At 36.4% G+C, this 26,984-nt stretch overlaps 2 protein-coding genes across 4 annotated transcripts in view; one reads left to right on the top strand and one right to left on the bottom strand.

Annotated features, from left to right (window-relative positions):
* LOC6036061 (nuclear receptor subfamily 4 group A member 2) overlaps window positions 1–6,357 on the top strand; it is a 195,736-nt gene extending 189,379 nt beyond the window's left edge. For all 3 annotated transcript variants that reach the window (XM_038252554.1, XM_038252553.1, XM_038252555.1), the window contains one exon: window positions 3,045–6,357. In XM_038252554.1, the coding sequence (XP_038108482.1) occupies window positions 3,045–3,301 (257 nt within the window). In that variant the 3' untranslated portion in view covers window positions 3,302–6,357. The remainder of the gene's footprint in view (window positions 1–3,044) is intronic.
* A 352-nt stretch (window positions 6,358–6,709) lies between these two features.
* Window positions 6,710–22,529, bottom strand: LOC6036043 (carcinine transporter). The gene is made up of 6 exons (XM_001846094.2): window positions 21,747–22,529; window positions 15,477–15,701; window positions 14,131–14,307; window positions 12,809–13,659; window positions 12,534–12,753; window positions 6,710–8,802 (listed from the first exon to the last, which is right to left on the bottom strand). The coding sequence occupies exons 1-6, from the start codon at window positions 21,813–21,815 to the stop codon at window positions 8,386–8,388; spliced, it is 1,959 nt and encodes a 652-aa protein (XP_001846146.2). The 5' UTR covers window positions 21,816–22,529; the 3' UTR covers window positions 6,710–8,385.
* Window positions 22,530–26,984: the final 4,455 nt, after the last annotated feature.

Here is a 26,984-nt window from a genome sequence, read left to right as displayed (position 1 = left end):
TAGGTCACTTCCGGTTGAATTTGAGTGGTACTTTCATAAAAATCCGGAACATGCTTAGAGAACATCCGAAAAGTTGATTAATTTTTGTTTTTCACGTATTTACCAAGGTTGTTAACGATAAAATTGTCGAGGATCATTTGAGTAATTTACAAATTAACTATAATTATCGGTGCACATCAACCAGAACTTTTGCACCCAGATTTTTGTTACAGACATTTTAGTATCTTCAAAACTACGGGAACTATCGATATATTTTTTTATTCATCCCCTGAGCTACTATTTCAATAAAGATTTACAACAAAATTTGTCAATTTTTATAATCACATTATTTCAGGAATGGGTCCGTAAGTTCAACAATTTTGGAATAAGAATACAACAACTTCCTTGGTTGCTGTGTACCCTTAAGTGAAAATACATGCAAAATTTCGCTTCGTTTGATACCTAGAATGCAAATAATAACAATTTTAGTGTTTTCGAAAAAATAGGGTAATTTGTAAAAAATTTTGTGTTTTGCAATAACTCTTAAATATACTTTTTTGTATTTTTTTTTTAATTTTTCTTGCGCTTGTTAGTTTAAAGTTTGAGTATTTCCGCAAAAATACGGTATCTTATGAAAATGTTGGTATCTTAAAAAAAAGCCAAAAAGCATACAAAACCTCGCTTTGTTTGATACCCATATTGAGAGTTTTGAAAATTAGAGTATTTTCGAAAAAAAAATATGAAAATCTGAGTTTTTACAAAAAAATAATAAAGCGAAAATACACATACCAAATATCGTTTCATTTGATACCCGTCTTACAAATTATGATTTTTTTTTTGTAAATTCGCAAAATATATGATATTTTATGAAAATTTAAGTATTTTATAAAAATAAATCGAAAATGCACATGAAAATTTCGCATAATTTGGAACCTACAATACAAATTAAGAAAATTTGAGTAATTTCGTAAAAATACTGTATTTGTGAAAATTTTAGTATTTACAACAAAATATTATATTTTATGAAAAGAAAAACAGAAAAATTAGTAATAAAGCAAAAATGTCCACAAAACTTCGTTTCTTTTGATACCCATATTGCGAATTATGAAAATTTGTAAATAAATACAATATTTTATAAACATTACAGTATTTTTAAAAAACATGAAAATTGTGTTATTAAACTAAAAAAATACAAAGTGAAAATGCATGTTAAAAATTTCCCATTAATGATACCCATATTGAAAATTACAAAGATTTGAGTATTTTCGCAAAAAAAGGATTTTTGTGAAAATTTTGTGTATTTCGCAAAAAATAATAATAAGGCGAAGTAATAGAGATTTGAGTAAATACGTTATTTTGTGAAATTTTTTGTGATTTACAAAAAAAAACCCTAATAAATTTTCAATTTCGCTTCGTTTGATACCCATATTAAGAATTAGATTAGGAAAATTGGAGTATTTTCACATAAAAAATATATTTCGTAAAAAATCCAGTATTTTACAAAAAATATTGTCATAAAGAGAAAATTCATATAAAAAAAAAGTTCCAAAACCTTTATTAACAAATTATGAAAATTTCAGTATTTCACAAAAAAGGCTATAATAAAAGTGAAAAAGTATTAACAATTTCTCTTTGCTTGATATCCATTTTGCAAATTATATAAAAAATATTTTCAAAATATACGATATTTTGGGGAAAAAAATAGTATTCATATTTTTTCATATTATCAAAAAATATATTGAAAATTTAGCATGACCATCCAACCAAAATTAAGTCAATTTTAAAAATATTTCAAAAATAACCTTATTGTCGGTCATCGGCATTATCATTATCGTTAGACGCTAATATTATAGATGATACACCCAGAACTGGGCATCGGCGTACGAGAGGATAAAGAGCATGGTTCGGTAGTAAAATGGTACTGTGAACGGACGAAGAGAATAAACCCCGAAATTACCGAGAGTACTTTACTCGTGGGTTCATTTTCCAAAAAGTTTAACAATTAAAAAAAAATGTCGATACCGAGACTCGAACCCAAGACCTTCAGCATATTAATCCGAGCCTTTGCCATTTCAGCCACCATTCGGTTCGGTGACTAAGTGGCGGTCATTTGGTCAATGAACGAATGAACACGATTTGTTGTTGTAGTAAGCGCGAGAGGTCTATACTCTCGCCAAATAGTACTTTCCTCAAGTTTCTCTACGGGAGGACTATCCGCTTGGTCTTTAACTTTGGATGTAGTATTATCGAATATCAACTTTGGTATTTACGGTGCCACTACTCCAGTTGCAATTATATTTGAAATTTTTACATAAAAGTAAAAAGTGAAGGAATTCTACACCCAAAACTGGCAGCGCTAGTCCGAGAGAATGATGGTCTCGAGTCGAGAGAATAGTGGTACCATTCACGGACGCAGAGAACACAGCTCGAGATGGGCGATAGAACTATTCTCTCGAGGTACATTTGCAAAAAAAGTTCATCCGTCAAACAAAAAACCAAAAATGTCGACAACGGGAATCGAACCAGAGACCTTTGACAAACCAATCCAATGACTTAGCTGCCTCGGCCACCACAGCTTGGTGACCAAGGAGATGTCAGAAGTCGATGTATGACACTTGTTGTAGATTTATTGATTCAACTAACGAATGAACTCATTTGTTATGATGGTGTGAGTTGGTACCATTATTCTATCGATTTTGGCACTGAGCCCTCAATAAATTTTGAGAGAACGATTATCTCGACTCTGAATTTTGGGTGTATGCTGTTGTATATCAAATTTCATGGAATTTGAAGTTACGACAATTAGAAAAAATGCCGTCATTCTTTGACTTAACCTAGCCATTCGGGAACCGTTGGTCAATATAGGACATTTCGGTAATAGTAGAAAAATTTTATCATGTCATCATTAAATTGAAATATATGACTATTTAAAGTCATATCGCTATCCACTGACCTATCTCAATATCTCTTTGATCGTTTATTTGCTATCTTTTTGACAAAATGGCGATCGCTAAACAAAACATCAACAAAACCATCTAACCCAATCTCTTCCCCCCGTCTCTCAGAACGCTACGGCCTGCGGGAACCGAAGCGCGTCGAGCAGCTCCAGATGAAGATCATCAGCAGCCTGCGCGACCACGTCACGTACAACTCGGAAGCGCAACGCAAGCCGCACTACTTCAACCGGCTGCTCGGGAAGCTGCCCGAGCTGCGATCCCTCAGCGTGCAGGGCCTGCAGCGGATATTCTACCTGAAGCTGGAGGACCTGGTGCCGGCGCCGCCCCTCATCGAGAACATGTTTCTCGCCAGTTTGCCGTTCTAAGGCCGCGCGGAGACGAAAAGACTTGACGTTGATTCGAAGTTTCATCTTGATCATGATTCAGTTTTTTTTCGCGTTTGTTTGCAAACTTTTTTACAATCGCGCCCAGTGAGGAACTCAACTAGCTAAGTTTGAAGCGTCAGGTTAAGATCATTATTTGTTCTAACTTTAAAGTAAGTGTGCGTACGATTTTAAGCCCAATGCGTGTGAAACAACTAAGATATGTTTCCAATCAATCACTTTACAGTAGCTTAGATTCTCATGTATATCAATCGGTGTGTCCCAAATCAGACCTATTAGCGTGTACGTAGTAATGTTTCTTGCAGTTTATTGTGTAAATAGTACTCCTAAATGTTAGCAAGTAAGACCACACACACCTATAAATATAAGTCGTATTTATGGAGCTTGGCAAATTTTACGGAGTGGCGTGATTTTTGTACGAAAAAAAACATGAGGTTTTATGCACTTAAAAGACACTTTTTATACTGATTTTGTTTATTTACAGAGCGCGAGATTACACAAATACAAACAAAATATTAAAAAAAAAGAAAGAATGTGCTAAGAAATTGAGCTGTAGAAACTGATTGACGCAACGAATCGTGACAAAATGAGAGGATTAAGAACTGGTAGTACAAATTTTAAATAATTCAACAAAATAAACAAAATCAATATACGTTTCTTTAAACACGTGGGAGAATGAATGCGAGGGCGCGCGCGTGCGACATAAACCGTCAGAACGCATACAGAGACAGATATCATGACAAATGTGTAGGGTTAAGCTCGGAGAACCTGTAAATGTGGTCCGCAAAAAAAAAAAAACCTAGAAAGAAGAAAAAGAATACAATGCGATATGATTATGCTAGTCCATTACGTTAGATTTTTAGGTTTTAAAAATCTCCTCCAATGGATATTTCCGCGAATGCAATTTTACAAAAAAAAAAACAAACCTTAAAATAACTTCCCAACCCGCAGTTTCCGAACCACAAACACACACACACAGAGAAAGCTGATTCCCAATCGATAAGTTTAAATCTAGCTAAGATAACAATACTCAATCCAGTGAGCACAAATTTACTACTTGCCAGATAGTTGCTAAGTTTGCTAAAGTGTAAGCGAAAGATATTTTTTAAACAAACACACACACACACAACACTAAGCTAAGCATAACAACAAATTTACGTTACCAGAACTTGCCATTGATCTTATTTTGTTAAACAGAAGAAAAAAAATATTATTACGTTTTTGTTTTGTTTGATTTTACACACGATAATCACATATCTCTTAGCCCGTAGGATGTACACATTGAAGGAAGAAAAAAAATAGACACAGAATCGCATAAAGGTAAATTTTCCCGAGGGAGTTTCTGAAGGGTTTGCACAAAAATTGAAAAATATTTTAATATTATCCTCAAAAATATATAATTTTCGTCATTTTTACTACCAAAAACTTGAAATTTGTCAAACTTATGTATTTTTAAATTTATTCTCTCATGGTTTCTTACAAAATCAAGTATTTTTTTTAGCAAGACAGTAAGCAAAAGAGCAACTCTCAGCTTTTAAATGATGCTTTTTTTGCTTCCGTTTCTCCATAGCAAGATTGAACTAGAATGAAGAAAAAATAACTAGAATGATGAAAAAATAAGTTGTTAACTTACAAAATGATTCAATTTGAATTTTTTTCCTGATTTTTTTTATGTAAAAATTCCTCAGTCCAATGGTCAGTCCCCAAATAAATTCTATAAATGTAAAATATTCTCACAACAAGACAGTAAACCAGAGAGCAACTCTCTTGCCTTTACATTTTCGACACCCCTTACTTTACTTTGCTTAAATGAGAATCGCTATGTTGCTTGCAAACAAACAAACAAAAATGAAATGATCTTTCAACTTCGAATAAATGAACTTTGATTCATTCCTAAATTTTTATTTTCGTGCACAAATAACGAAATTTATATCATAATTTTATGACATAGTTGGAAGAATCTTCACCAAAATATCACTTACTGAGAGAGATAAAAAACGAGAGAGCGCGAGCCTCTCTCATCTATTTCGTGGCACCAATCGAGTTGATTCAGTTTCACCAATACACTCTCAGGTTAAACGTCAGATCACTCTGAATTTGCTTTGATTTTTTAACAAAAAAATTGTTGTGCTGACTGAATGAAAATTTGAAAAAGATGTTTAATCTTAATTTTTTTACAGAGCGAATTGTTTACAAAGTTTTACTTTTAGCTGCGTTGAAAATTTGCTTGTGAAGATATTAATTGATTTCATAAATGCACTTAGAAATTTTTTCACATTATTTAAAAAAATTGAGTTAAAAAAATCCACTATCGAGAGAAAAAAATCTGACCGGACTGTCTGAAATTTTTAGCAATTTATTTTGAGATTTTATGTTTTCTTTCAAACAACAATACATACTACAAAAGTTTGGAATACTTTAATGTAAAATAAACAAAATTGAGGATAAATTATGCTTTTAAATTTCTGTGCTAATCCTTATTAATGCTCTTAAATAGAACAAAATATAAAAACCAAATTGATGACGAAAGATCGAAAATGAGAACAAATATATTTACGGAGAAAAAAACTGCCATTTCAATCAAAAAAACATCATGATAGGGTCCCTTCTACCACAGACATGGCACGACCTTTTCCCTTCGATTCTCTCGCAGAAATGCCCCTTACAAAACAACATAACAAAATAACAAAAATAGAAACATGAAATATGTCGAAAAATGGAACCTTACCGAACAAAAAACGTCACTTGTGCCTACACAAATGTATAACTTTTACTTGACAACACACGTAGCATAACCCACAGCAAAATGTCCTTCAGAATAAAAGTAGTAAAAATCCCGGACCAAAATTCCATGCCTCCACAAAAAAAGTACAGAAACGGACACGTGATGAACCAATGAACGATGATAGTAGGTATATTTTGATACATTATTCCACAAATAAAGATTCCCCGCCCTTTCCCGGACAAGTAGCAAACACCTAAAAGTGCCATTTGAACAAGAGAACTAAACATGAAAGATAGAGGAAAAGTGCAGGAAAAAAACGTTTAACCGGATCTGGATGCCTTTAAATTTGTCTAATGAATCATATAAAAATGGGAAGAGACATTAAACAAAGAACCCAAAAAAGTGCGGAAAACGATACAAGGATTTATAGCGCGGACTCACTCTTTCAGCCGAGCAGTAGATTTTTTGACATCACTTTTAAAAGCGGACTTTCCGTGAGAGCGAGAGTGCGATTACACCCTATTCGGAACATTTCTTAAGTTTTAGGTTACAACACGATAAATTTAGCGCGTCAAAATTGGTAGTGATAACGTGGATTCCTTTTTATTCTAGGACATATTTGTGATATAATGATAAAAGTTTGAGTTTAAAAAAATAAACAAAAATCTCACGAACTAATTATTGGTTTATTTTCAACAAGTAAAATTACAATCGAATATTTACAGCAAACGAATTCGTATACACTAAGTTCAACTAAATTTACTATACACTGATGAATCTGGAAACGATTGGACATTTTAACTTATTCTAAATTTTTACCTTGCTAAAACGAATATATATTTTTGTGTATCACAGAAGAGCCAATTGACCGAACGAACATAAAATTTAAACAAAAAAAAATCTTAACCTTTAGGACCGCAAGAGAGTTTGAGAGAGTGTGTTTCTTGCCAATCTTCAACGCTCCTTCAGAAATTATAATATAATATATTTAGAGTTTATAAACACAGAACAGAAAAGACATCACCGCAAGACACCGGTGTCTCTAAACATACCGACTAAATTGACTATTTAAGAGTTCGCGTACCCCGAAATTGAAAAAAAAGGAACAACCAATCGATCGCCGTCCCGAGAAGATTCGAAACAAGACTTGACTAAAATTTACACACTTTTTTTCCGTTCTCTGTCTGTCACAAAATGTATTGGGAGAGCACTAGCTTTAAAACACAAATACTTCTGTTTCCGATCGAATCTAAAGGTCTGTCTCTTCGTCAGAATCGCTTTTCCCCACTGTCGCGGTTGCGCTCACGAGCGCACCGCGCGAAAGAGAGGAAGAGAGAGAGCGCAAAACTCATGCAACGGCGCGGACCTTTTGATCGATTCTCTCTCACTGAACTCACACAAACACATAGATATTAAACCGTACTCCTATTTGTTCTTACATGCGAGAGACATAAATCTATACAATACACAATAAAGAGAATCCGACAACAACAACAAAACAAAAACACAGAATAGTAACTTATTAGATAGAGTAATTTGATTTGTTAGTACAAAGTAGTTGAGAAACAGTAAGATTAAAGCCACGTTGATTTCCAGTATGCCGTTGTTCAACCATCGCGATCCTCGAGTGTCAGTTATTAACTCTCTGCTATTTAGGTTTTTCCTCCTCCTCCCTTACAAACTCCCCCAGACATAAGTAAGTGTACGTGAAGAAACCATCTAAGAAAAACATATCCTAAGAAATGCCTACTCGAAGTGTCGCAACCGATTCTTCGATGCGCTGATGAAATAATAAATTCTCAAAAGAACCGAACAAACATGTTGAAAATTATTATGTAACGGATAAGTTTTAGTTAAAACAATAGTTTACTGTGTACCCCCCAAACAAGAAAAAAGAAACAAATAATAAGATCAACAGGAGGAAGAAACAATCTGTTATGTGTAGTAAATGAGAACAAATACAAGGAAATAATCACCAACCAACCAACCAATCGTACTTAAATCGCTAGAAAATGCCGATCTGTTGATGCTCTCGATAGAAATATAAAAACAAACAATCCCATGTGTGAATTTAAGGTACATTAAAAAGAAACTCTATCCGTGAAAAAATAACAACAACAAAAAAGAGAAGAAGAAAAGTGCAACTCTAGATATGTTAAAAGAAATCCGAAATCAAGAAAAACTTTAATTTTAAAACAAGTGAATGTTGTCAAAGCACATTACAACTATAGAAGAATCAGAGAAAACCGAAATATACATATACGTATTTCTTTATTGTTAAAATATGTTCAAAAAAAAAGCTCAAACTGTGTTTCATTTCCCACCCGAAACCCCCTCACCCTCAAAACCAGTACGTCAACTGCATGGCCCCGTCCGCCGTCTTCTGGGTGTCCATGGTGCTGGCCTGGCGCACCAGTCGCTTCATCGACTGCCGCCGTATCCGGGCGATTTCCAGCGGTGTCTTCTCCGTCGAGGTGGTCGGTTCGTACGCCCGGCTAACGGGCATGCCGGCGTTCAGCTCGAGCGCCGCGTCCGACAGTTCGTGCGACAGGTTTTCGTACGAGCCGGCGGGGGATTTCTTCGACGGGACGCACCGGAAGCAGTCGTCGAAGGTCCAGTCGGCGCCGAACAGTTCGCCCTCTTCGAGGGTTTGCGGCAGCCGGTGGTGGAGCGTTTCCGGTAGCCGCAGGCCGGTGAAGCCGCCGGCGACCGAAACGCAGCCCATGATGACGAGCGGGAGGACGAGGTTTTCTTTGCCCTGGAAAGAAATTGAAAATGGGTCATTCTCCGCCAACTCACACGAAATTGGAAAAAGTTGACCCGATTTCGATTTCCGCGAAAATTTGCTATTTTTGTGTACTGTAATTTAAAAATTACTGTATCTCAAAGCCGTAGCATCGTACCAAAAAGTGGTCAAAGACAAACTTGGAGGAAATTTGACGAGCTTTCTGAATAAAAAATACACGCCACTTCTATGAGATTTTTCAATTTTTAAGTTTAAAAGTTAAATTTGTAGTGATGTCACGATTTTTTCGTTCAAAATTTATGAGGAAATAGCCTAAGATTTTTCATTTTGAACAAAAAAAAACATTTTAAAATTACATGTTTTTTGTTACTTTGCAGAGTTACCCGAGCAGATGGAAATAACTTGGGAATAACATTTTTTGTTATTTGAAAATACTAGGCCAATAGCATTTTATGTTATTTATAACAGGATTTGTTATTCGTCGTTATGATTTTTTTGTTATTGGATTGTTATTGTAATAACAGACTAATATCATTTTGAGTTATTCTTCGAACAAATCGTTGTTATATTTTTTTGCTATTTTAACAACTAATCCGATCATCCCAATAACAGTTGGAGGTATTCTTCCATAACAAAAAATGTTATTACAAAGTTGTTGTGGCATTCAACCAATATCAGACCAATAGCAAATTTTGTTATGATAACATAAACTGTTATTAAACCCTTATGCAAAAATTTATTTTTCAAGAAGATTCCATAACACTTTCTGTTATTTTAACAGTATTTGTTATTGAAATGGCATGAATTTTGTTATTACCGTCTGCCCGGGTACTGTTTTAATGAGTATTAATGTTCTACAAAGTTGTATAGCAGTTAAAAACAAAAATTTAGATTCATGAACATAAGGGGTTTGCATGTATTCTTCACGAGTTATCAGAATTCTACGAAAAAGTTTTTTGAAAAAGTGATGATTTTGACCATTTTGATCAGCTTTTTGAAGTTCTAAACCCTTAATCTTTGTCGTGTGCCTTTTGTTGTGTTTTTTTTTTTTTTTTTTTTTTGCAAAGTTCAGCAACGAATGACCCATAGAGTGCCCCCCTGCTCAACAAGCGGAAAATGGGGTTTTGGGTTATTTTATGCATCTGTGCAAATTTTGAGCCAAATTGGTTAAGATTGATACCGAGCCTAAAGTTGGTGAAAAAAATGTTTTTCATACAAAAATGACTTTTTCAAAACGCTAATAACTTTACAGGATAGAGTTTTATTGATTTGATATTTGATATATGTTCTACAAAGTTGTAGTGCATTTAATTTTCAATTAGAATCTCATTTTTGGGAATATTTCGATGGAACTAGAGTGCTTTGCAGATAAAACCGTAAGAAAATTGAGTTTTTCATACATTTTTTTCGTTTTTTTGCCATACAAACTTTACCTCCGAGTATCAATGGGTAAATGTTGACTGATTTTGCACATTTTGGGCCCAGAGTCCTAAAATAGCTCAAGGAACAATATTCAGCTTGTGGAACGAGCTTCATCTTGAGGTCTCATCAGTCCCTATTGATAACTACTAGAAAGTGTAATTGAGTACTTCAAAAAAATTGTCAAAAAAAGATTTTGAAAAAATAGCTTTCTTTAAAAACTGTCTTGCATTTTTAAAGTATTTGTTATGGAATATCTTCTTTAAATTAACTTTTTGTGATAAAATGTTTTCATGAGTTTATTTACAAAACGTATTTCGCACGATTCATAAAGCCTATAACATCCAGTACTTTGCTCTAGAAATCAGGTGTAAATCCAGTTTTTTGAGAAAACCTAACTGCCCATGTTCGCATAAATGTTCCATATGCAAAAACAGCGAGCTGAGAAAAACGCACTTGAAGTCTCATACATAAGGCGACGTGTTAAGTGTTTGCGGAAAAAAACTGGATTTCCTCCTGATTTCTAGAAATACTGGATGTTGTACACAGCAAAAAATTGTGTAAATTTGGAAGGTGTAATTTTGGTAGATTGAATATTACCTCTTTTATGATGTAATTTTACCTCAATTTAGACTGAAAAAGCGACATTACAACAGAAAAGTTGTAAAATTACACATTTTCAGAGGTAAAATAACACATTTTTTCTGACATAAAGATGTACCCCTTTCCAGGTGTAATATTACCATGATTTTTTTTTCTGTGTAGGCTCTTTTGAAAGAGCATACGATTTTGAACCAAACTGCATCAATAACTCAAAAACGATGAAAATGCATATGGGACATTTATGCTATCAGGAGCAGTTAACACGTAGCCTTCTGTGTGAGACACACTTCAAATGCGCTTTTCTCAGCTTGCTGTTTTTGCATATGGGACATTTATGCGATCAGGAGCAGTTGAGTGTTATTTATACACTTATTTAAAGACAGATTTCAGTTTGTATGATAAATGTTGTCCAGATCGATCTTGCGACCTATCGTTGAAAGATTTGTCAAAAGACCTTTCCGATGAGTCCAAAAGATCAAATACCTGATAACCTGAAAATTTATCATTACTCTAAAATGCTCTGTGTTTTGCTCAATTTAATGAATGAATCAGAAAACAAATGTGCCTTCAAATTTAAATAATTTTGTAATGTAATCATTAACGTCCTTTCGGAAATCATTGATTTTTGATGATTTTCAAACCTCTACAAAGTAAAGGAAAATCGCCTTAGTAAAATGTCTATAATAAAAAAAATCGCCTCGTTTATTGTTCATTTTAAATACCTTTTAGGAAGAATCATGTCAATATATTTTATGGGTTGCAAAAGTGATATCTTTAAATAAAAATCATGGTAATAATAGAGGTCGTCAACTTAAGGGGTTGCACACTAGCGTGCACAGGGTGGGGCAACATGGGGCAACTGTCCCACCATCCTCAGAAATTTGTTCTAAATTTGGTCAGAGGGTGTCCATAAATGAAGTAATTTTTAAAACGTTCATATTATTGCCCGTTCATATTATTCCTGGATTAGCTGGGCACGCTAGTGGGGTTGCATACATGTAGAAAATCACAAAATGTTATATTACAGAAAATTTATTAAATTCACTTAAAAGATGACTTTCAATCCCTCCTGAAAGATTCATGAAGATATTTCATGATTAAATTGAGTAAAAGACAAATTAAACTAAAAATATTGCAAAGCGCTGTATGGCAAAGCGAACTGTCAAACTTTGTGAGCGTTTTTCTCTAAACACCGAGTTGATTTTCGGGTACCACGATATCTTGAGAAGGGGTGGACCAAATAGGCTGAAATTTTGGGTGATTTCTCTCAATAAATATCCCGCGTGCATGACGAAGCCCGATTTTAAAATTTTGCATTTAAAAAAATAAAAAATCAGAAACTGGCGATTTTTTATATTTTTATCTTTTTAGAGATAAACTTATTGAAAATCGGCCTTCGTCATGCACACGGAACCGGTTTAACAAGGCTTCACCAAAATTTTGAGCTGGTTTGGTCATAGCAGTATTGAGGTACCGTGGCACGCGTTTTTTGAAACTGCTAACTTCAAATAACTATATCTCGACAATGATATAACCAAATGTCTTCAAATTTGTTCTGTTAACAGTTGAAAATGTATATTTTAATGCAGATTTAGAAAAAGTTTAAGTGTGTGCTCATACCAACCTCTGAAATTTTTGCCGGTTTACATGTATGTAACCCCTAATAATTTCATGATTTTGTTCTACTTAACAATGGGAAAAAATAGTTTAAGTCAACTTACCAAATAAGTGATGAATGGAATCACAATCAGTCCCAGCCCGCCTATGTAGCTGGAAGTTCCGATACCCACACCACGCACTTGCGTCGGGTAGAGCTCCCCAGCGAACGGATAGATGATCAGGAACGACGCCGACAGCATTGATTTGGACAGCAGGTACAGAAACAGCGTCTCCGAAACGGCGTCCTCTGGCAGTACCACCGTAGTTACGCAGCATAATCCACTAAAATGGAGAATTTTAAGAAATTAATTGTTTCTTTGGTTGCTAGAAGACTTACCCCATAATCATCATAATACACATTGGCCACCTTCGTCCCCAGCGATCCATGATGATCCAGCACACGATGTAGCTGGGAATCTCCACCAGCGAGGACAGGAAGAAGCTCAGATACTGATTCTCCCCCAGTGACGGTCCGTAGTAGCTCAACCCCAAGTAAACCGTTTCGTTGACGAACCAGTTGAGCGTAATCAGGATCGTCTTCAGTCTCATGTTCGGAGTTCGGCACAGGTCAAACGCCCCGATGGATACTTCTTCCCTCTTGACGGTTCTTCTCTTTTCTGCATCGACCCGTGCCTGCAGTTTGTTCTTGAACGCCGCCGGAAACTGCTTCCCGTTTACTCGGGCCATCTTCTCCAGCACCTGCAGGGCTTCTTCCAGCTTGCCCTTCATGAGCAACCATCGAGGAGATTCGGGCATTACGAACATGTACCCGAAGTAAAATAGGAAAGGGACCGACGTGAACAGCGTCAGCTCGACCCAATCCCGAATCAGGTAGGTCACTCCGGCCAGCATCATCAGTCCACAGGTGTAGAACGTACACGTCATGACGGTCACAAACGATCGATAGTTCGGACCGACGAGCTCCAGCGCGATTATGAACGGAATTTGGTACACCGCCGGAATGGTCAATCCCACGATCACCCGGCTGAAGGCCCACATCGCAAAGTTTGAGCTGGCTGCGGTCATGAAACTGCCTAGCAGAAGGGTGGCAAGACAGGAGAAATAGGATGTTCTTCTTCCGGCGCGATCGTTCAGCAATCCAAATAGATACACTCCGACCGGACCTCCGGTGTTCAGCGCGACGAGTCCCAATGTGGGATAGATGTCGTACTCGCACACCAGGTTGTACTGTGGGAAGTTGAGAAAAATATCAGTTTAAATATCACGAAAAATAAGATATAACTTATTAATCTATGGGACCATCCATAAACCACGTGGACACTTTAGGGGGTATGGCGATTGTCCACGCTCCATACAAAAAGGATTTTTTTTATATGGACAATTGTCCACGAAGGGGGGGGGGGGTTCGAGATTCCCAAAAAAGTGTCCACGTGGTTTATGGATGGTCCCTATCCCAGGTCTTCATAAATCAACAGGTCTCATAACCTGTTAATCTAAAACCACTTCAAAGGACCGAACCAAACCGCAAGTAATCCTCAATACCGCACCCGCCACAGAACATTAGATAAACGTAACGAACCGTACACACCGGACGTAAATATGATACTAATCTCACTTGACAGAAACCCTTTCCTTGTTTCGCTCACGTGTTCGTCCAAAAGTTTAACCTTGAAGAAGCCTTAACCATTAGCCACTTACATCAATCACTATCGACGAGGACACCACGCTGGTGTTGTACTCCCAGCCGTCGTAGCAGGGTTCCACCGGCCAGGAACTGTTTGGGGGACTCGGAGGTAGATCACCGTTGTTTGCCAGATACTGTCGCCAGTCTATGGCGTATCTGGAGCATTTGCTGTACTCGACTATGCCGTTGTACTGAAAGGGGAAGAAGAACAGAGAAAAATAATTTTATAAGAGCAGTTCTCTAAACTTTCAAAAACGAAATTTTTAATTATTTTTGTATTTTTTTATTTATATGAAACAAGCCTAACCCGACAAACTTCATCTTGTCTTTTTTCGTTTCTTGACGTATAGCTTGTTTGCTTATTCAGCCTCCTGTGATCAAAATTTGAGTTTTCGTAAATTTTCCCATACAATCTGCAGATGCTCCGGAATCGGTCCCAGAGTGGCCAAAGAGGCATTTTTTACCGTATAAACCGAGGTATAAACCTTCCTTGGGCTTATACGAACCCAACGCAACAAAGAGCATCTTGATTCGACGCTCCGTATTGAACTGATTCGCGTTCGAATAAAACCGTCGAAATTTTTTATATATATAGATTTTTTCCATCGCTTCCTTTTGTCCCTAGTTTCCATTAAAAATTGTGGGCTGTCCATAGAAAAATGCTTTGAAAACATTCGAAAATTTGTAAGAGGTTCGATGCATTATGCATTTATCTCCTAAATGTAGGGTTTTCGTCCTTCAAAATAATGTAAACAATATAAATAGATTGACCGGGTAATAATAACCCGAAACAGACTATTCCTTACTCAAGCGTGTACTTGGTTTTTGACAGCGCATGAAAAGAGGCGCGTGTTTATGTTTACGCTGTGGACAGTTGAGAGTGAACGTTTGGCGCGGAAGTGTGAGTTTGATTGAATTGTGCTGGAACCGGTTGGCGGAATCCGGAGCAGGACACGACAGAAGCGGACATGAGGTCAGTGGGTGGTTGAGAGGTTAATGATCGGCAGCGATGGTGCTGCGTCCGGAACGTCGTGTCTCAAGGAGTCCCGGTTGCGACTCTACACTAAAGATACTCGATTAGTTTGATAGAAAGAAAACAAATCATTGAAATATTTACTTAACAGATATACTTGTTTGTTTTATTTATTCCCAAATCAGCTCAGATGAATCAACCCAGATCTCAATTAACACGTTTTAGCTGACTAACACCCTCCCTAACGCAACGTGCTCAACAATTACGCACTTCATTCACAACTTTCCCACCCACAACTCGAAGCTCCGACGACCGTCAGTCAATAATTAAAACACCCAAATGGCAATTAGCTAAACGGTTCACGTGTAACCTGGGCAGGTAGCTTACCTCCTCCATCGGAATGCCGTACTGCTTCCGCTCCTCGACGGTAAAGTTCTGCAGCTCCGGAATGCTGCACCAGTACTCGTGCGGGACGTCCGTCATGAACAGCTGGTTGAAGGCGCAAAACCCGCACGGGATGCACGCCGGCAGACAGATCAACCACAGCAGCAGCTTCTGGTACCGGCCAAATTCGCCGATCGCCGGCAGCAGCTCGTCCAGGTCGAACGGTTCCTGTTGACAAGGGGGTGGACGAGAAAGGGGTTTGCGTCACAAAGAGAATCAGGATTAGTCGATTCGTGGTTTAGTCGAAAGGGGTTTAAGTACACGTTGTCACCGAGGGGGTGATGTAAGTTAATTTTGAATGGGGCAAACCCGCGCGATGCTAAATGAGGTTCGATGTATGCATTTAAGAAGGTGGTGGGAGTGGGAAGCGCTGGGCGTTTATATAAATGGATTAACAGTCATTTCCACGGTGTGTTAGTCGCGTTTGCTACGAAGGGAAAGATACTAATTTGAATACTGGAACCATTCCAATGGAAAAATACAAAACAGATTTATCATGCTAGAAATTTATGAGCTAAGAACTTGTGACACATTCTCCGGGCTAGTATACCAGTGGGAAAATTTTAAAACTTGATTTAATAGCAAAATAGATGTTGTGATTGTCAGCCAGTCGGCCTGGGTTCGATCCCAGACGGTCCCGGTGGCATTTTTCGAGACGAGATTTGTCTGATCACGCCTTCCGTCGGACGGGAAGTAAATGTTGGCCCCGGACTAACCTAAAAAGGTTAGGTCGTTAGCTCAGTCCAGGTGTAGGAGTCGTCTCCCTGGGTCCTGTCTCGGTGGAGTCGTTGGTAGGCAGTTGGACTAACAATCCTAAGGTCGCTAGTTTGAATCCCGGGGTGGATGGAAGCTAGGGCGTAATCGAGAACGCCAAGGCAATGCTGTAGAGCTAATAATTTGATTTTTGACTCAAAATTTTAGTTTTCTACGATACGAAATGATCGGGATTTTTTCATACATTTCGAATGCGAAGACAACATTTTTTTTAAATACTCAAAATTTTCACAAAACTACGTATTTTCAAAAAAAAAATGCTCAAAATTTCAGTATTTCATGATATGGGTAGCATTAACTGAAAATTTTAGTTTTTTTTCGAAAATACGTAGTATTGTGAAAATTTTGAGTATTTAAAAAAAATGTTGTCTTTACACTCGAAATGTATGAAAAAATTTCGATCGTTTGATACATATATTGTAAAAAACTGAAATTTTGAGTATTTTTTCAAAAAAAGGTAGTTTTGTGAAAATTTTGAGTATTTAAGGTGAAATCGGAGCAAAACGTTTTTAGCTTCTTCTTTTTCTTCTTGTTCTTGGTAACAATCATTGAAATCATTGATCATTTTCAGAAGAGTTGTATTGGTGAGATCATCTCTCACACCAACAGAGTTACCATATCCCTATCTCACGCACACTTGTACACCATTTGTTTTGCTGACCGGTACAAATTTTAACCTCACTTGTTTATGTTCATGCGCACGTAGATAACTCTAAACTTGTTTTATACTGAGCATGCTTGTTTGCATACACAAAACAAACATATTTTTTCTTGAATAGTTTGTTAATTCAATGTTAACTTACTAACAAACAGGAAGGATTGAAACCAAAAGTATTTTAATTTCTTCAATGCATAATGCATAGATAATAACTAAGACTAACTTTAAGTATTTCCAATTCAACCACCAATTTCGGTGGCGCTACTCCAGCAACTTCCAGGAATGTTTAGAAAACTAAGATTAAGGTTAGGTTTAAGAAGTTCTTTCAAATATTTTAACGTTAATATATAACTGTGATGTTGTTTTTAACATTATGTTTATTTACATCATCAGAATTTTCAAACAGCGAAATCATTTCAAACATGTCCCGTCCCTATCACGTAATTCGGCCACCATATACACCACACAGCGCAGTGAGGCAATTTCCGCTTTCCAGATCCTTCCTGTTCCAGTATTTAGCAACCTTAATTTCATCTGGAATCGACAAACTCCCAACGGACACTCCGAGTGGTTGTTAGCATCGTATTTATCGCACTAGACATCGTTTTACTCGCGCCGTTCATTGAGCTGGAATAACAAGAACAAAAATTAAGTTTAAAATAACCCGCTAATACTGTACTAACTCACCGAAACTTTCCGGCAGACCTACGCCAGGTTCTCGAGCAAAACACCTTCATGTCTATTGTTTTTACCCTGTAGATCGTTTCGCTGGGGTTCTCGAGGCCGGCTTTCCCGGGAAGATTTTTCTCGATCTCCTTCCGTCAGCCGTTTCTTACTGTGGTCTCCTCCCCGTGGCCAACGGGTTCAACTCATCCGATGTTCACGCTTCTCGGTTCTTTCCGATTCAACTTTATTTACGATACGTATCGCGGCGGTCGCGCTTGCCCCCGCGTCTGGTTTCATTCCGCTGGATCTGGATCTGGTCGGATTTACGCCAAAACGGTGTCTTTGACCACTTTTCGTCGACGGTCCTTTTAGGCCGCTGCGGCGTTATCACTTCTGCGAAAATGACTGCCACCGCTCAAGCCGAACCTGGGCAACAATCCGTCGGAATCGATTTTAAACAAAATTGCCGGAATCACCACACCGCCACAACTACCAGTGCAATCGACTCCAGCCACTCGATCAATTCCATGCTGGACCTTGGGGCCAGCGGGATATGGATGCCGCTGCCGAACCGGAATATTGTGAGCTCGTTCCGAGAATTTCTTTTCCTTTGTTTACTACAAGTTGTACTTGACAGATAGATGGTTTGCTGGGATAGCAGTGATGCTAGTTCTAGGGTGAATGAAATCTAAACAAATAAGTTTGTTTCGATAACTATTCCAAGACTAAGACTTAGCATTCATGCAAACTACTAAAAATGTTATTATATATTCTGAATATACTCTCTATACTTAAAAAGTAATATCTTATCAATTATTGGTTGAATAAAATTTCATTCAATCTTTTATTATTATAAGAACAAGAACACGATGTTGGCAACAGTGGAAACATTTTTTGCCGCTGCAGCGCGCTGTTAATGAGCGTTTGAAAATGGATTATCAGACATAAATCCAAACAAAATACGAGAATACTGGTATGACATTTCCAAAGGTTTGTAAAGAAATGATTTTTTGCACACCATGAAAGCCATGGTGTGTACGAACAAAGGCAAACACAACAACAGTATTTTTTTCGGTGGCTCGAAGTGCGTGAAATTAGGCAATTTGCTGAGAAAAGTGTGTTTTTAAAACATTGCGAATAAGTTTTTCGGGAAGTTTTCAACAAAATACTTCTAGTGATTCAGTATGGAGCACATCCCGTAAGTGCATTTTTTAATATAAATGAGTGAAATGCAGTGGGGAAAACCATGTGAAAATAAAAATAATGTGCTGAGAATCAGGCTAAGAAGAAGCAGCCAGCGAATTAAAATGTAAGGTGGCCGATAATTTTAGAGTTTTTGGTGATTTTGTGTGATTAAAAGCCAAAAAATGTGTTGTAATCAGTAGTTGACGATCATATCTTGCTGGGGATTAAACTTTCGTGAAGGTAAGTCACATAATATTGATTCAAGAACGATTTCGTTGGACGAGATGTTTTTGCTACAGTCAAGGTTAGGGTTAGACACCAAATCATTGAAGAAAGTTAAGGTCAATCAACGGCAGCCTTTTTCGGCCATTTTCTGATGTACTAAAATTTCACCTTAAAATGTTGTTATTACATTCGAAATGTATGACAATATTCCGATCGTTTGATACCCATATTGCAATTAAAATAATTTCGAATATTTTTTCGAGAAGCATGCCATTTTCAAAAACTTCAAATTTTCATCTTATTATTTGTGCAATAGATAGCTGCCATCATCCCGATTCCAAAACACTATAATTGTTTAGTGTTTGCATGATTTTTCATACGATTATAGCCAATGTCTCCCATATAGCCAAAATCTCATAAGCTCTGTGCTTCAGTTATGCACTGGACCGTGCTTAACCGAGGCAGCTGAACGAATCAAAACCGGGGCAGTGCAAAACCGGGGCATGACTGTTTGCCGTAGTCTAATAATTCCTTCAATAAGCAGCAGAGCAATTTTCCCAAGAACGAGGATTTTTTTGGGAATTTGATTTTTTTCTTTTATTCATTTAGATAAAATTTTTTGTGTACTTTTCCCATGAACAAAGAAGTTATTTTTCATCAATAGTTCATCCATACAAGTTTTCATACGATGTTAGCAGCTGTTAATACAAAAAGTCTATTAAAATATTCAAAAATCTGCACAGTAAAAAAAATCATGGTAAAATTTCATCTAAAAAGGAGTACATCTTTTATGTCAGGAAAAAGCTTAAATTTTACCACTAATAGTGAGTAAATTTACATCTGGCATACGCTAGGAAAAAATATCTGTAATCCTAAAAAAATATCAAACTGGCGATAGTTATATCTAGCTTTCTAAGTTCGCGCCCCAACCCGCACGGCCAACTCGCCGCTGTGAAAACTAGACGATCAAAGCCAATGTAGCTCTATGTGCTCCGTATATTGTATACTGTATTTCGTCGCCATCGTGCTAACTTGTCGTACGTGCATTTTGGGCCAAATTTAGTTAAGAACGCCATTTTGTGCAGCTCACAATGCCTCACCTTTTGACCTTCACAGATCCCCAAAATTCGATTTCAATCCTGAGATATTCAACAAAACCGAAAAACTCCGTGCATTTTTGTCACTTTACATATGAAAGTAGTTTCAATCTTGTCGTGCTATCTTGTCTCTCCATGAAAATTGATGTAAGTGCGACAAAAGGCCAAAGGGATTTCAGGCCAGGAAAGTCAGGATGCGTTTGTCGCACGTACAAGCTAGACTACCGTAAACATTTGTAATTATAACTCGGGACTCCAGCAACCATTTTCAACCAAACTTTGGGACAATGCACAGAATGGTCAGCCAAACAAAACGTGTTTGTTATTGTTTACATTGCGTGCTCTCGTTTTTGTATATTCAAGGTCAAACATTAAAACGCGTTTTTCTCGGAACGTCAAAATGGCGGGTGCGACAAGATAGCACGACGACGTCGATTTACTGCATATACGGTACATAGAGCTACATTGGCTTTGATCATCCAGTTTTCACAGCGGCGAGTTGGTCGTGCGGGTTGGGGCGCGGACTTAGAAAGCTAGATATAACTATCGCCGGATTGATATTTTTTTTGGGATTACATATATTTTTTTCTAGCGTCTGCCAGATGTAAATTTACACATTATTAGAGGTAAAATTAAAGCTTTTTTCTGACATAAAAGATGTACTCCTTTTTAGATGAAATTTTACCATGATTTTTTTTACTGTGTGTATCATGAAAACGGTGTACCTTATTGATAAGGTGTCTTCCGTAAAGTTGTAGGATTTCTTTTGAAAAAATACACTTTTTTGATAGTTACATTTTTCACACACAAAATAAATTTTCACAAAATAACCATTTTGGAAAACATGGAAAAAACGAAAGAATTATTTGATTTATTTGATTTACTTATTATGAAATTTATGTCAAATTTGTTTTCTGAAGAGTCCAAAGCAATACCTTATCTTTTAACGGGTTGAATCACATTTTAAATTCGTCCAATCATGCTCATTCTAATTATTTGTCATTTTTGTTACATCTTTAATTTGCTGTCCATGTCACCATATTATAAATACAAACAATTTCCAACAAAATATCCCAAGCACTCAATTGAACTTTTCACTTTCCCCTTTTTCCCGCAGCATTGCATCATAAACAATTCCTTTTCCGTGAATGAGCCTTGTTGCGCAACCGCACGATCCTTATGACTTCATCGCACGCGTGAACCCATTTCTTATTCAAACTTCACACTGATGACCGACAATTGATGCCTCGCAGGGATATCCGAGCCTCATTCCCCCATGAATTGTGACCTGTTAATTTGCTCGCGCTCGATCACCATCCTCATTGACTCAACGCATTCACGCACCACACAATGACCTTCTCAGCCCCGAGGGTATCGAGAAATTAAAAGTGAGAGTGTGTGCGTGCAACATGGAGTTAAACTTTTCAAAGAGTCATGGTAACCTTCACAGCATCTTCATAGAAAGTTTAACTCCATGTTGCACACACTCTCACTTTTAATTTCTCGATATGGTATATGGTAAGCAACTCTTCATAATTGACCATTGTGTTTACGCTCCTTTTAACAGATGCACTTGAGGTAAACATTGATTTCTTGGATTTTCCTTACATCGGACACAGGCTTTTCCCCGTCCTCGGGTTCCTTCAGCGGTTCACCAGCCCCGTCGGTAGCGTCCATTTTGGTCAGGATTGGCACAACTCGGTGTTATTCAATTAAAAGGGTACACCCTTTGGCTGAGAAGCTTCAGCAGAACCCCAGCTCTCCGAGCAGCGATATCGATCCACCAGGGCTAATTCCGAACTACTTTGAGGTGAGCTGCAATGTTCTTCCGATCATTTGATCTAGCTTTTTCTGAGCGGTTCTTGAGCACGGTATCGATTGTCAACGCGTTAAAGTTACGGTCAGTTGTCCGAGAGACATCCGAGACACCCGGAATCGGTCGGCGGAACGCTTCAAGTTACGCAACACGCGCGAAAAATAGCACTAATTGGTAGCCATATTTGTTCCAGTTTTGTAATCCTTCAGCAGCACAAGCCACATGGTCTACGAGCCAGCCGTACTGGACAAACACGCAAATTTTCGAACCGTCAAACGCTGCGTCCCGAACAGAACTGACGACAGGTGCGGAGTTCAGCTAGAACCTTGCTCTATCGGGAGAACTCACGGGAACGACCGTGAACGCGGCCATCGACGAAGGGATTGCGGTGGAAAACCGCCGAACGCTCGTAATCCAATTACGGCTATCATAACAAAAATATGTAAACAATGAACGCGACCACGCGCCAGGTCGCCGATGACCGAGGAGATGTGCACAGGTAGAACAAGGAGCTCAACGGTGCGGACAACGCACTGGACGAAGGTAAGCGCGCCAAAACTGGATGAACAACAACGCGCGAAGAACGTCAGAACGCAGCAACGGACAACTTAGAACAGCGTCTAGAACTTTGAGTTACCCAGGTCTACTAGCTAGCAGTGTTGATATGTTCTAACGAACGTGTGTGCCTGTTTCTTAGAAATAAAATAGATGGAAAGTGAAACGGTCGTGGCGGGACGCCGCCGTCTAGCGCAACTTGGGAGAGATCAAGATAGATGCATGCATTTTCGCATTGTTCAAGGTAGACTGACCAGTTGTTCTGAGCGTTGGGTGGGTGGAAATCAAGAGGGGTACACTGATGTGGGAAATTATTAGTACAACATATTTACTTTGTACAAGATGTGCAAAAGATAATGAAAATTGTTAGATTTGTAATACTTCGTTATTTATTATCCATCCCATTTTTAGTTATAATTAAGTTCTATTCTTAGCAATAGCAACAGGTTTTTTTTAAATATTAACTTGTTTTCTCCCCTAGCTAACTCTATTATTAAGATAACTGCATAATACACCATTGAAAGGATCTCCTAAAACTCTAACTGCTCTTTTTAACTTTTATAAACTAATGTAAGTTGAGAAATTAAGGTAACACTGAATTCTTATTTATAACTTGGCTAGACTCACCATCATGAGAACAAATTTACATCATTTGTTTATGTTTCCTTTCTATTACTTAAGAACGTTGAATTTTTGGCTTCTTTATGCACTTTCTCTTAAATTTTTTGATCACAGTAAAATGAAATAAAATTTGGGATTTTTTTTATTTCAAGGTGTTATTTATATTTTCATCTAAATTGTTATTAATAATATGAGGCACCAAATATTTTTTGTAAAAAGTGGAGAAAAAACACATAGATTTACGCACAAATTTTTTGATAATCCAATTATTTATTTTGTCTCATTTGTGTTGTTTCTTTCTGTTTGCCAAGCTTCTGTGGCCTTGAGGATGCCTAAGAGTTTTCCCTAGTAAGCGAACGGTGATAGGTTCGATTCCTGTCTGGCTTAGCAAAGTCAATTTCCCTTCAAAGTGTAAAATGCTCCTATGTTTGGCTTACTGAAAAATAAACAAGTCAAATCAACAACGATAAAATATTTTGAAATTATTTTATCTACTGCTTTTTAATAGCTTAAATATATTTTTGAAGGTTCTTTAGAAACTTGTTTATGTAATAAACAAAGAACCTCGAGCAGTAGTGTTTAATAAAATTTAGAAAGTTTGTCAACAATAAATTTTAACTTTTGGTTCTTAAGTGTAGTTTCCTAAGAAAATAAGTTTTAGCGAAAACATATTTTTTACAGGGTGACAACTCAAATCCCATTTTCAAATTCCCGACTTTTTCAAGACTTTTCCAGAATGCTCAAATAATAGACATTTCTCACTAAAGAATGATTTCAAACAAAAAACTTTCTATAAAAAAAATGTCAATATCAACCACCGAGTCAAGCTTTATCTGGGTAATTCTCCGCCAACTCACACAGCAGTTGCCCCGACCCCTCTTCGATTTGCGTGAAACTTTGTCCTAAGGGGTAACTTTTGTCCCTGATCACGAATCCGAGGTCCGTTTTTTGATATCTCGTGACGGAGGGGCGGTACGACCCCTTCTATTTTTGAACATGTGAAAAAAGAGGTGTTTTTCAATAATTTGCAGCCTAAAACGGTGATGAGATAGAAATTTGGTGTCAAAGGGACTTTTATGAAAAATTAGACGCCCGATTTGATGGCGTACTCAGAATTCCGAAAAAACGTATTTTTCATCGAAAAAAACACTAAAAAAGTTTTAAAAATTCTCCCATTTTCCGTTACTCGACTGTAAAAAATTTTGGAATATGTCATTTTATGGGAAATTTAATGTACTTTTCGAATCTACATTGTCCCAGAAGGGTCATTTTTTCATTTAGAACAAAAATTTTCATTTTAAAATTTCGTGTTTTTTCTAACTTTGCAGGGTTATTTTTTAGAGTGTAACAATGATCTACAAAGTTGTAGAGCAGACAATTACAAAAATTTTGATATATAGACATAAGGGGTTTGCTTATAAACATCACGAGTTATCGCGATTTTACGAAAAAAAGTTTTGAAAAAGTTGGTTGTCATCGATCATGGCCGTTCATTGTCACCCGCGACAGACACGGACGACGAAACAAAGAGAAACGCAAAAAGTAACTTTTTCAAAACTTTTTTTCGTAAAATCGCGATAACTCGTGATGTTTATAAGCAAACCCCTTATGTCTATATATCAAAATTTTTGTAATTGTCTGCTCTACAACTTTGTAGATCATTGTTACACTCTAAAAAATAACCCTGCAAAGTTAGAAAAAACACGAAATTTTAAAATGAAAATTTTTGTTCTAAATGAAAAAATGACCCTTCTGGGACAATGTAGATTCGAAAAGTACATTAAATTTCCCATAAAATGACATATTCCAAAATTTTTTACAGTCGAGTAACGGAAAATGGGAGAATTTTTAAAACTTTTTTAGTGTTTTTTTCGATGAAAAATACGTTTTTTCGGAATTCTGAGTACGCCATCAAATCGGGCGTCTAATTTTTCATAAAAGTCCCTTTGACACCAAATTTCTATCTCATCACCGTTTTAGGCTGCAAATTATTGAAAAACACCTCTTTTTTCACATGTTCAAAAATAGAAGGGGTCGTACCGCCCCTCCGTCACGAGATATCAAAAAACGGACCTCGGATTCGTGATAAGGGACAAAAGTTACCCCTTAGGACAAAGTTTCACGCAAATTGAAGAGGGGTCGGGGCAACTTTTCCCGATTTCGTGTGAGTTGGTAGAGAATTACCCATCTATAATATAACACTTAAGTGCTTATAACTTTTAATAGGGTTGTCAGATTTTCAATGATTTGGACGCGTTGGAAAAGTCTTTTGATCTTTTGAGAAGGTAATTCACCCTTACTCACAAAAAAGTTCAAGGGCGACATTTGAAAAAAAAAAACATCTATTTTAAAATAAATAATGAATTTAGTCGAACCATTAAAAATATTTACCAAAAAAAACCATTACCAAACTCAAGTTGAAATCTGTTTTCAAATATTCAATCTATGTGACAAAATGAAATAGATATTTTCATTGAGTTTACCTCTTGTTTAATAAACAAAAATTAACAGTGTTCATTTGATTCATAAAAATTATCATTATAATCTGTGTCAAAGGCATCCAATATACAATAAGATTTTGAATGCTTTTCATACTCAAATATATTGAAATAGTGAAAAGAACCTTAAATTTAAAGTAAGTTTCTAAAACAGAACTGAGTGAATTCAATTTGACAATTGTACAAAATATTACAAAATTATTAAAGAGTTAAAAAAAAAAATTCAAAAAAATATGATTAGAATTCCCGACATTTCCTGATTTTCCCGATTTTTGACGGATTTTGGCGAATTCCCGACATTTTCCCGACTTGAGTGGCCACCCTGATTTTTTGCAAAATAAAGACTTTTTGAATTAAAAATATTTTTAAATGATCTTGACATTTTAAAAAGTAGTAAAAACGCAGGGATATGAATTTTGAATAATTTTCAGCTGATTGCACTCCAGAAGTCGTTGATTTTTTTTAATATTGTTTTTGCCGCCTGATTTTACCATTGGGGGGGGGAGAGTCAAAAACAACAAATCATTTGCAACGGCCTTAACTGTTATAACGATTAAATTTTTATGAAAATGAAGATAGCTAATCCAACGAAGGCAATTTATTCAACAAAAATATGGCAATTTCAACTAAACTGAAATTAATATATAAAAATCAGTTATTTTGCACAACTTCAACAAAAACTGTTTAAAACATTTTATGATAATTTTGCTGAAATATAAAAAAAAACAATAAGGATGGAAATTGTAAATTAAGTTCTATCCTTTTAACTTTTTAAACGCCAAATATTAAAATTTGAAAACGAAACATTTCCTTCCACTTTCTTAGTTATGGACATTTTGAAGGATATAAGTAATTTTAATATATATCCTATAATAGCTTATAGGACCTTTTAAAAAAAAACTGTAGAATTTCACTTAAAGTTTTTTTTGCAAGATTTTTTTTTTGCAAAGCCTGTTAAAACATTGTTTTTGCAAACTAATTTCACGATTTTTAGTAAATATTAGTTTTACTAAATAATTAAATAGGATACTTGTAACAACGTTATTTAGCTGATTTCAATCAACCCATGCATTATAGATTGAGGGAAATTAGAAATTGATTTTTCATGTTTTTTATATTATTATATTTGGACAAACATTTAATTTCTCCTCATAAAGATAACTTAAATTCCCCGAAGAGAATTTAAATTAAGCATTCTGAGAAATCTAGAAACGCCTAGTTATTAAAATCATTTTAATTTAATATGATTTGATGTTCATCTTTAAACATCGCAATATGTCTGAAATTAAGCTTGAATTCCAAATCAATTAAACATCACTGTAATCAACTCACTTCTCTGATGTGTAGAATGATTCA

This window comes from Culex quinquefasciatus, chromosome 2, assembly GCF_015732765.1.
Source record: "Culex quinquefasciatus strain JHB chromosome 2, VPISU_Cqui_1.0_pri_paternal, whole genome shotgun sequence".
In the NCBI taxonomy this organism is placed as follows: domain Eukaryota; kingdom Metazoa; phylum Arthropoda; class Insecta; order Diptera; family Culicidae; genus Culex; species Culex quinquefasciatus.
Note: the sequence above shows the minus strand (reverse complement) of the source record. Positions and strands in the feature narration are given on the sequence as shown.